At 43.0% G+C, this 11,786-nt stretch overlaps 1 protein-coding gene across 1 annotated transcript in view; it reads right to left on the bottom strand.

Annotated features, from left to right (window-relative positions):
- Positions 1 to 675: 675 nt before the first annotated feature.
- The window catches only part of LOC109302126 (glucagon-like), an 18,062-nt gene continuing 6,951 nt past the window's right edge, over positions 676 to 11,786 (bottom strand). The window contains exons 2-6 of the mRNA XM_019523656.1: positions 9,421 to 9,512; positions 8,610 to 8,756; positions 8,166 to 8,288; positions 4,742 to 4,834; positions 676 to 832 (exon numbers count right to left, since the gene is read on the bottom strand). Of these exons, the coding sequence (XP_019379201.1) occupies positions 823 to 832; positions 4,742 to 4,834; positions 8,166 to 8,288; positions 8,610 to 8,756; positions 9,421 to 9,494 (447 nt within the window). The 5' untranslated portion in view covers positions 9,495 to 9,512 and the 3' untranslated portion in view covers positions 676 to 822. The remainder of the gene's footprint in view (positions 833 to 4,741; positions 4,835 to 8,165; positions 8,289 to 8,609; positions 8,757 to 9,420; positions 9,513 to 11,786) is intronic.

Here is an 11,786-nt window from a genome sequence, read left to right as displayed (position 1 = left end):
GTGCCAGAATAATTTTCTCGAACAGCTTGCCCAGGATCGAGGTAAGGCTGACTGGCCTGTAGTTCCCCGGGTCCTCTTTCCTCCCCTTTTTGAAGATGGGAACCACGTTGGCCCTCTTCCAGTCCTCCGGCACCTCTCCAGAGCACCACGAGTGTTCATAAAGCCGTGCCAGGGGACTTGCAATGACCCCAGCGAGTTCCTTCAGGACTCTAGGGTGAAGATCATCTGGGCCGGCTGACTTAAAAATGTCCAGCCCCTCCAGAAGCTCCCTAACTAAATCCTCACTCACTCTAGGCCCAGGTGAGCCTCCCCCAGGGCCCAAAGGGGGACCAGCAGGGAGGTGGCAGTTCTGGTCCTTACTGAGGAAGACAGAGGCAAAGAAGTTATTAAATATGTTGGCTTTGTTGTCTGGCGTGACAACCAGATTCCCCGTCTTGTCCTGCAAGGGCCCCACATTTCCTGGGGCCTTCTTTCTACTCCCTATGTATTTAAAAAAGTTTAATTGTGGGTGCTAATAGCTTGAAATTTCTGGCCCCTATGTCTTCAGGTCATAGCTGGCCCATGAAAATGAAGCAAAAATTAATCAAGACCCATAAAAATGTACGGATTGGAAAGAGACACTGTGTTATTTCATAATATAGTTCATGAAAAAAGCTCAGTTGCCTTTCAGCTTCAGACAAAATTCTTTATTGCTCACAGCAGCAAAGATCACAATGTGCACAGAGTAGAATGAACACCAAGCGAGGTGACAAGCAAATTCCCCTTCCTTGTTAACATCTCAAGGGTAAGTAGGCACAGGCGGCTCCTCCGTAGGGTTCTGTGTTATTGAGTTCTGGCAAAACAGAGAATGGGGAGAAGGAACAATTGAAACCTTTGTGTCACTATATTTAAGCTGTGCATTTGGCAGGAATAATTTCCTCTGAGCTCCATTCAAATTTGGAGAGGAGTCACCTCTGCTGATCATCCTCAGTTGGGTGCCATGTTGGGATCTCTTGGGTGACACGTTAGAGAAAACTGGAGGTTGTTTTTTACGCAGCTGTTAAAAATCTTGTGTTTTCAGCTTTCTTTCTATGGCTTTTCTAAGTGTTGTATCCTTAAACATTTGACTTTACATAAGGATAGGCATCAACCCTATTGTTCTTGGCTATTCACTACCCACAGGTGTATGCTCCTGTAAAGGGCAGTGGACCCCAAGGGTTTGATTCAAAGCTCACTGAAGTCAAAGGGAAGGTTTTTTCCTTTCCCCAGATTCATAGAAAAAAAGAACTGGAAGGGCCCTCAGGAGGCCATCTAGTCCCATCCCCTGCTCAAGGCAGTGATCTCTGTCAAAACCATTCCAGAGAACTGTTTGACTTAGAAAAATTGCAAAGATGCAGATTCCACAACCTAGACTCTAGGTAACCTGCTCCAGTGCTTAACCACCCTCAAAGAGAAACATTTTCTTAATATCCAGCAGAAATATCCCTTGGTGTGGTGTAAGACCATTACTCCTTGTCCTGTCCTCTGTAGCTACAGAGAATAGTTTATTATTACCATCTGCTTTAAAAAAAAACCAAACAGTCACCCTCTTAGTGTTTGAAGACTGTTATCAAATTCCCTCTTCAGTCTTTGCTTCTTCAGACGAAATTATCCCAGCCTTTCCACTCCTCTCATAAGTCCTGTTTCACAGATACTTAAATCATTTCATTGCTATCAGTTGGATTCTTTCTAATTTGTCCATTTCTTTCTTGACATGAAGGGCCCAAAACTGGACATAGTACTCCAGGTCAGGCCTCACCAGTGCTGAATAGAGTGGAAGAAATCACTTCCCTTGACTTAGAAGACATTCCTGTTAATAAAAGCTAGGGTGTTCTTGAGTTTTTCTCTCTTTTATCTTTTTTTTCCGCAACAAGCACACACTATTGGATCATATTCTGCTTATGGTCCACCATTCTTGATGACTTACTCCATGATTTTTCCAGATACTGAGGTCAGACTGACTGGTCTGTAATTCCCTGGATCCTCTTGCTCTTTAAGATGGGCTCTATATTTGCCCTTTTCTACTTGTCTAGGATCTCACCCAACCTCCATGAATTCTCAAGCAGAATAACCAATGACTCTGAAATTACCTCACCCAAATCCATGAGTACTCTAGGATGCTTCCTGTCTGGCCCTGATGACTTGAAAACACCTACCTAAGTAATCTCTAATTTATTCTTTCCCTTTGCTAGGCTGCTGATCTCCCCCACACCCACCCATCCTTGCTGCCAACTGTGTTAGTCTAATAGCTGAAGTCTTTCATTAAGACTCAAGTAAAAAAGGCATGATATTTTTCAATATTCCCTACATCATCCCTGACTAGATTGCCCTCTGCATTCAGTAAGGGACCTATACTTTCCTTGGTCTTCCTCTTATTTTTGCCTTACATATAGAATGCTTTTTTGTTGCCTTTTATATCCCTTGCTAGCTGTTTCTCAAATTGATGCTTGGCCTTCCTGATTTTCTCCCTGCATGCCCATGTAATATTCATTCTTAGTAACATTGCCAAGTTTCCACTTTTGGTAGGATTCTTTTTTTGAGTGGAAGAGTTTGCTGTTTAGTTAAACTGATTTGCTGCATTTCCCAACCTTTCTTTGCATCAGCATAGCCTGCTCTTATACCCTTAATGTGGCTTCCCTAGATTACAATCATCTCTCCTGGACTCCTTTTCCCCTCAGGACTTGCCTTCCATAGGATTCTGCCTACCAGTTGCCTGAGTTTGTTGAAGTCTGCTTTTCTGAAGGCCACTGTCTTTATTCTGCTGCTTTCCTCCTCCTTTCCTTAGGCTATCATTTCATGGTCACTGTTGCCAAAGTTGCCTTTCACCTTCACATAGTTAACTAAATTCTCCGTCTGAGCAGCAAGCAGAGAAGAGCTTCCTTCTACTTTATACCAAAAAGTTATCCTCAACATACTCCAAAAATTTTCTGGCCTGCTTGTGCACTGCTGTATTACCTTCCCAGCAGATGTTATGATAACTGAAGTCTCCCATAAGCACCAAGTCCTGGTATCTGGATACTTCTGCTAGTTTGGAAAAAAAACTCATCAATCTCCACCCCATGGTTTGGTTGGTGATCTATAAACAGATGCTCACCCTAACATCATCCTTGCTGTCTTTCCATCTTATCTTGACCCAGAGACTTGCAGTATCCCTACCTCTTTGTACCATACCTTGGAACTAGTGCATGTCTCATACATAGAGAACAAGGCCACCTCCTTTCTCCTCCACCTGCCTTTTCCCCTACTCCTTAGAGTGGTTCTAACTCGTGCAGTGGCTCCCAGGCTGGTGTTGAATTTATGAGGCATGAACTCCCAGACTGGATCACACCCAGTTGAGCTACTGTCTTTGATAGGAGTGCCCTTTAGAGGAAGGTCTAAGGATACCGAAGCAGACAGAGATGGGATGTTAGAGCTCATTCTAATTTCTAACTATTAGAGCAGTGATGTCAAATTGTGGCCCATGTCTGATTTGGTCTATGGAGCTGTATCACGTGACCCATGAGGATGGTAGTAAAGCTAGGAACTTGGGGAAGGGACAAACAGGGGTAGGGCCTGCTACCAGAATCCAGGGCATGCTTGCCCCACTGGTAACATGTCAGTAACAGGGGGCAAGCAACAGTTATGTTAACTTGTGCCACTACTACTTGCCCTACTGTGGCTAGTAGTCCCCCTGCCAGATCTGGCCTGGGGGTGGGGTGACTTAGACACCTCTGCATTAGGAATGGACTTAGCTCTGAAACAGAAGGCTTAATATCTGCCATCATTGATGATGGTAACTTTGCATAGCCTTAATATTCCTTTAAGCATCTTGTCCCTTTTTGGAAAGGAACATATGACTGGGAAGGACTCTATAGACTTGAGTCCAATCCTTTGCTCTTGAGAGCACCAGATCATATATATCCCTTTCATAAAGTGATCAAGCTCTATCTTAAAAACCAGGGAGGCTTAAAAATCAGGTAGTGGGGACAACTGCTCTTGTGATCAAGAAGCTGTTCTACAACCTCACTGCTCTAAAGGTCAGGACATTTTTTTCTAATCTTCACTTTCCATTTATTCCTTCCCAGTTTATCCCCATTTTATTTCTGTGATAATATTATCCTTTTGCTCAAATCTCTCCACTTCCTTGCTGGAGTTTATCCCCAGCTCTGTTTTTCTAGACAGTGATCAGATGCCTCTTCCACTTGTGTTTTGCTGAGAAAAACAAGACAAGCTCTTTCAGTCTCCTCTTGTAAGACAGATTCTCCATTTTCCATGATCATCTGAGTCTCCTTTCTCTGTACCTGTCCCCTTTTGAGTTCCTGGTAAGTTCTTGGTCTCAATAACTTCCTATAGTAACCATTTAATCATACAATGTGTGAAAAAGTATTTCCTTTTATCAGTCTTGAATTTCCCACCTTCTGATTTCCTGGAACACCCCTAACTTTTGAGCTAAGAGGCAGGGAGACCAGATGTTCCCAATCTCTCTTCTCAAGGCCTGTCATTCTCCTGTCCCTCTTCTTAAGGTGGCACAAACATACCTTTGCAGGCACCACCTCTGGCTGTGCCCCCAAGCCTGGCACTCGGGTGGCACAGCTCAGCATCCCACCCTGAATATTAGGTTAAGAAATCTGAACTCTGTGGCTAGAGTAGCACAGTACTGTGTTGCAACTATTTGTACAAAGGCAAGAAAAAGAACTGAAAAGAAGCATTAAAAACCATGGGATTAGGAACAACAACTCCTCACCTTGGTCTGAGGGGATCAGCAGAAATCAGCCATGCCAATAACTCCTGGCTCAGAGCATCCTTTGGGACATCAGAATCTTCTGGAAAAGCAAAACTGTAACAAAGGCACTTCAGAGTTAAATTCAACTAAAGTTCAGTTTTCAACCAGCTGTTTCTACAACTTGCTCACAATGGCTTTCTGTTTGCTTCCTGTTGCAAATGTTTTTGCTCTGTTTCGGGCAACTAAAAGGCATCAGGTTGAAAGACCTGGAGAACAGAGCAAGACAAAGCAGATACAGCCTGGAATATCAACAGAGCAAGCCATTTCTCCCTCTGCCCACATGCCACAGTGCTTTTCTACAGTCTTGATTCTGTCTTCACCAGACAATTTTGTCATGTAGCACTTAGGATCAGCCCTCTTGTCTGCACAGAGGAGAGGTCTGGAAGTGAGAATATCACTTCCAACGTCAAATGGAAAAGACTTTGCCAGACTGGCAGTGATTGGCTTATAAGGGAGCAATGACAAGAGAATTTCATAGATTTCATAGATGTTAGGGTTAGTAGGGAAGGGACCTCGCAAGATCATCGGGTGCAGTCCCCCCACCAAAAGGGCAGGAAATCTGCTGGGGTCAAATGATCCCATCAAGATAATTATCCAAACATGCCTTGAAGGTGCTTGCACCATTTCTGTAGGGAGTCTGTTCCACACTTTAGGAACTCGGACAGTAAAGAAGTTTTTCCTTATGCCCACTCTAAAATGGTCTTCCTGGAGTTTGAGACCCTTAGATCTTGTCTTCCCTTTGGGTGCCCTTGTGAACAGATGTTCTCCCAGTTCCTGGTGGACACCCCTAATATATTTATAGGCTGCCACAAAGTCCCCGCTGAGCCTTTGCTTTTCCAGGCTGAAGAGTCCCATGTCTCTCAGCCTTTTCTCATAAGACTTGTTCTCTTGTCCTCTGATCATGTGTGTGGCTCTTCTTTCGACTCTCTCAAACTTCTCGACATCCTCCCTAAAGTGCAGAGACCAGAACTGGATGCAGTACCTCTTGTCTTTCACTTTCTCTAAATAAGAGCTAGATGCAATTTGAAGCCTTGGATCTCAGTGGGAAAGTTTGGACCCTGATTTGAATTGTGTACCTCTGGCTCTTGTATAAATTCATCTGTTCTCTGGCTGCAACTGCTTCATTTCTCCCCAAGCAGGAGCATATCATCTCGCTCCCCTCTCCAGCTACAACTATCTTATGCTACATTATTCTTTGTTAGCTGTATCACTCCATGCTCTAGATCTCTATAGTTTTGAAACCTCTTCCTTCTGCTCCCCAAACTCCTAGATAACTCCTAATCTGGACCAGAAGTAGCTAAACCCCCATGGATTCACGGTTCTCTATCTTTTCCAGTCTCTTTCCTCAAGGTACTGCTTTGAGTCTTGGTTATTGCAGCAGCCAAGGCAATTCTCCAATTGTTTCCTTCTTAATAGAAGCCCTTATGTTGATGTCTGAGCATCCCAGCAGAACTGTAAGCAGTGACAGGCAGTTTAAATTAAAGGGCATTTTGATCTTAATAACTGGCTTCCCTTTTGTGAAATAAAAGCTTCAGGAAAGAAGAGGGAATGAAGTGGACATCTCAATGGCTGGGGGTGTTCCTCCTGACTGTAACAAGAAAAGAAACATGAGCAATTTAACTCCTTTCCAGAATGACAAACCCTTTGCATTAACACAAAAATCAACTCTCCTCTTCGTAGTCCTGCTAGCAAATATGGGCAAGATTCTACTCCTCCTGTTAGGTGCAGAAGTGGACTTAGTGCCCAAGTATGATCCTATTCTATCCTGTTCAACCCCATGAAAAACAGTTAATGCAAAAGGTGGGTAGCTCCTCCTTCTCACTGCTTTTCTGTGAGTCTGGCTTAATGGTCTGACGGCAGTGGGTTACAAAGGTAGATGCATAAATAGATTTTTCAGGGGCTTGAACAGGGTGGAATAGGATCATAGTGAGGTGCCCAAGTCTACTTGGATGCCTAATTGATGGAATAGAATCTGGCGCAGCATCTGTATATAGACAGGATTTAAGGAGTTCCATGAACTCTGACACTCCAGAGCTTGATCCTTAAACTACTCCTTATAAATCGAGCACTACAGGTGGAATGAATTGACATTTGTGTTCAGAATTCACAAGTGGTGCTCTGTTTTTCAGCAGGGCTTTCGGTAGTGTCAGGTTTTTCTCACCAACCTGAACAAGAATCTAATTAGAGACATGGACAAATATTTTCCAATGTGACTAGTGACTCTGGGTTTCTTGGTGGCTGAGTGCTTGAGATGCCCCTGGGCTGGCTGGTGAGCTTGCAAAGTAGAGCCATAACCATACCCATTCTCCTCCATGTTCTCTTCCTTCCCAATTATTTGTTCATGACTCAAGGGCCACGTACAGCAAAGATGCTAGTAAACTTATAAGAGCAGTGTAATGAGTCTTTATTTCCCTGGGACACTACATTAGGGCTAGTTAAAATCTACCCTATTAGAGACCTTGTAAAAATCATCTTCTTACAATAATCATAACAATAATCATAATAACATTTACCACTATTATCAATATAAAATAAAATCACTGTCTCCATAATTTTTTTAAAAACACAAAAGTTTGTCATCGCTGGCCTTCTAAAATGTGAAACTGGCAATTGACAGACTATGCAACTAACTAGGTTGTTTTCATTGTCCAAGTTGACTGAAGTACAAAAAAGCCAATTAAAGGACATAAACCAGAAAAAGTTAGACATAAAAAGTCTTGTTAGATCAGCCAGGCAAATCCATTGTGTAATTCCATGGACACTAGATAGCATCCCTTTCTCTCATAATATTATTAGCTTTTATTAGTAAGCAAGAATTTGTATTTTATAGAGCTAGTTCAAAAATAACAAAACAAAACAAAACAAAAAACCCCAAAAAACCAGCGGAATGTTTTCCCCAACAGAAGATGATAATCTGATTAAATCAGAACATTTTTTCAGGAATTGTTGCATCAGTTTTATTTAGAAAAAATTGAAACATTTCATTCTGATAAAATCAAAATGTTTTACTCTGATAAAGCTGAAGTGCCTCTTTTAAACTTGTTTCAACTACTGTTATCTTATGCCACACTGCCCTGTATTATAAAAATGAACCTTATTAGAATGAATATTTCAATTAGGGCTTTTTGTTATTTCTAAAATCGTTTTTGCAGGATTTGTTTAATGGGAAATTTCAGAATGTCAGGGATTAAAGTTCAAGATTAAAGAAAATAATGAAAGATGGAGTTTCATGTAGAATAGAAATTCCAGGTTTTGACCAGGTCTAATTTTTAATGCTGCTTTATCATCTGGAAGGGGTGCTTCAAGAGACTCAAGCACAGGGATCTTGCCCTTCAATTGGGAGACTCTTCCACAATTCAATAGCTCTTTACATTGTATATCTTACCTCTGCTTTCTTTTGTTTTTTAGAAGCCAGACAAAGAAGTCCTTAGCTTGCTGGGAGCCCAGCTCCAAGCCATAGCTGTTTATTTGGGGTTCAGCTTCCCTCTTGTAGGGATCAATTGCGTTACTGAAAAAGGCAAAATTCACAGGAAGTGACCATGGGACTCCACTAGGGGGAGCTAAAATGCTTCTCTTTCCTAAGATCTGACTCCCTTCCACTGCATCCCCCATGCCACCTACCAGCAGTACTACAGCCTCATATAAGCAGCTTTGGGTACTGACAGCGGTAAGACTCTTGCTGTCTGGCCACTGGATAGAGACACTTCCTGGCATTCACAAAATAAGCCCGTGGATTATCACTGCTGTCTATCCCAGCCTCTACATCATCTATAGGTTTCAGTAGCCTCAAGCTTGGTTAATAGAAGCATGAAAAAGTCTACACACTCACTCATTTTTCATCTCTCTCCTGGCCAGCAACCATTCCACAAAGTTCTTCTTGATCATGTTGTCTATGGTGCGGCTATAATCGCTAGCCAAAATGGCCTCAGAATAACGTCTCTGCAAAACTCTGCTGCTGGGACTCTTCATGTTTCCACTGGGAAAAAGAAGGGAGATGGAGTTAGCAATGGACAGAGAGAGAGAGAGAGAGAGAGAATGTTTCAAAGGCTCTTGCTTGTCATTTGAGGTGGCTGCCCCATTTGGTCACTGTCATTAGAGGTATTTCATGATCTGGTTCAATAACTTGATAGGCACAAGGTGCTTAGTGGCTGCCTTGTTCCTTCTTTCCTTCCCTCTCACCAGGATACAGTAACTTATATGGGATTCATACATATTGGGGGAGAGGAGGCACTATCACAATCTTAAAGAGGTCGGGGGCTACATACATTATACTCACCCACTTTTTGTAACTGCTCTATAGTTTCAAAGTGTCAGATTGTTGAATTCCTATTAGCTTCTCATCCAGAGGAAGGAAATCTCCATTTTGTTCCTGACCAGCCTCTGTTCTCTTCCTGGTTCACTTGCAGCTCATTCCCCCCAGACCAGTGCAATGAGATTTGTAGTGAGGTCTCAATACTTGGCTACCATCTCTAGTCTGGCATCCCCCCTTACAGCTGATATGTACAAGCTCTCATTGACACTCTTATCTCAGGTGTATTGGAAGACTATGAATCTGACGTGGAAGTGATATGTCCAGAGAAGTCAATGAAACTCTCCTTGATCTCGGGGAGGAGCTGGAACAGTGTACTGAAAACACTTACCTGGTGCGGTTCTCCTCTGTCAGAACGAGGCTCAGAGAGGCAAGGAAGAGGGGGAGAACTTTCAAGGCCAGCATTTTCCTGACTTGTTTTCTCTAATCAAAGACAGAAAGCAACACAGAAGGCTAATTCTTTTCATGCACAGGAGGAAGGAAGTAGCATGACAACAGGAATAGTGGGCCAAAAGGTGAAGTGGGTTTGTGCACATGTATGTATGTGACTGTCACACAAGTATCCATGTCTCTGCTTTTCCCCTTTTGAGGTATGGGGTGATCCCTACCACTTTTGCTTCCAGGAGTTTTGCTTTTAATGCTGATTCCCTCCCTAGGGCTGACAGTAATACACTTCTTTCATTCACAATATGACCATCTTATTCACTGAAGAGTGCAAATCCCTGGAGGCACATATACTGGCTTTCTGCAGATTAGCAAAAGGGTTCCGTACACATAGGCAGATTAATGCATGAGCCAACTGGGCCCAGGCCCAGGGGCCCATGCTTGGTGCAGATGAAACCAGTGACCACAAAGGGCAGCAGGCCATGGCTGCCAGGTGCTGTTTGCTGGGTGCCACTTCAACCAGACTGAGCCACTGAAGGGCGAGGGACCAACCCTGGAGCTCGGCCTGCGCTACATGTGCCTGGCCAGGAGCGGCTCCTCACCCCAGTGCAGCTGCGGGGGCAGGGTGAGCGTTGAGGCTCCTGAGACAGGGGGATACAGGGGGAGGGTGGGCCCGGGGCTCCAACGAATCTTAATCCATCCCTATCTGTACACCTTCAACGCTTTAGGACTGATCCATGTCTCAGTGAAGCAGTGGGAGTATTTCTGTTGCCTTCAGTAATTCTGGATCAGGCACTTATAATGGTATCTTGACCGGGCCAGTCCAAGGGTAATCGGCGCCTTAGGCAAACTGTGTCCCTCAGCTCCCCCACCACTTCCAATATATCTTTAAGGATGACGTTGCCAGCGGTATGCTCTTGTCATAAGCCCGCTTGAGCATTGAAAAGGTAGGAGTCACGAGGGGAGTATGAGAGAGCCGTGAGGTGCACTTAAAGCCATGTCCAATCCCTTGATGTAGCTGTGTGGAGGTAACCAGGAGCTGTAGCTGTGATGGTGGTTGATTCTAGCAATCTTTCCTCAGAGATCTTTTCAGAGGTCTTTCTCCCCTTACTAAACCAAAGGTCTTAGTCCAAGGTGCAGCCATCGCCATCCAGGGCTGTTATTTAAAATGATGCTCCTGTTATTTTGTTCTGCGTATAATTTTGGCACCCTCCAAATTCTGGCACCCTAGGCGACCACCTAATTCGCCTAATGGTTGGACCGGCCCTGTATCTCGATATCCACATAACACTTCTGCAGAGATTAAGAACCTGATCTGATTTCTGTTTAAGTCAATGGAATGTTTTTATTGAGTATGATCAGACTTTAAATAAGGACATGAGCCAAACTTCATTGAAGTTAGTGGAGAGGCTTCATTACTCAGCCTCCAACAGATTACTCCATTAATGGGATCCAGCTCTGGATCCTTCCCCAAGATGTTTTCACCTTAGATTGCTTTTCTAGGTCATGTGACCTTGTCCCTATTTGAATTCACTACCCCTCACACACTGGACCCCTTTAAATGACTCACTTAGTTCTGCAAACACTTTCCCAGAACATTCTTGCTTTTTCACTATACAGACAACCAAACACATTCCAAAATAGATTTGGTTGTACAATATTTCATTTTCTTTTTAAATATTTTTAGAATATTTGCAATGCTGAGTTTTCATATCAACAGCCACAGTAGTAAGAAAGACAAAATAAATATCAGGATGGAAAAGGTATGTCAGGATTTAGTTGCTTAGTCCTGCAATCATTTATGCATGGGCATATCTTTACTCCATAAGTACAATGACTCACTATTCTTATTCTTATATTTTCACAAGATTAGAGGCTTCACTGTGGTTTACAAAAATGTGGAAATCAAAGATGCTTTTTAGATGTTTTTGTAATTCACACAGTATTCACTTCTAGGAAATCAGGACATCTAAAAATATTTCTTGCAGTCCTTCTAGTAAGAAATATATTTGATGCAAGACCTCTGCATTTATCACCATCAACTTAGCAACATTTAAATCAAAGGTGTTGTGCTCACTGAAGATGGACAACCACCCTAAAATGTTTGCATCCAAAACAGTACGGCAAATAAGGATGTGCTAGCTTCAGAAGAAAGTTTAATTTGCAATCAAGGTGCTGGGAGAGGGGACATTTAGTGCATCCATCAGGACTCAACAGGCTTCTAAAGACACTCTGAAGATTCCTCCACATTTGACAGAGCCTCCAAAACCCCATCCTCGATTTTTAGTCCTATTTTAACCCTACTCTTTACCA

The sequence above is a fragment of the Gavialis gangeticus genome, unplaced genomic scaffold, assembly GCF_001723915.1.
Source record: "Gavialis gangeticus isolate Ggan-Ray unplaced genomic scaffold, GavGan_comp1, whole genome shotgun sequence".
In the NCBI taxonomy this organism is placed as follows: Eukaryota; Metazoa; Chordata; order Crocodylia; family Gavialidae; genus Gavialis; species Gavialis gangeticus.
Note: the sequence above shows the minus strand (reverse complement) of the source record. Positions and strands in the feature narration are given on the sequence as shown.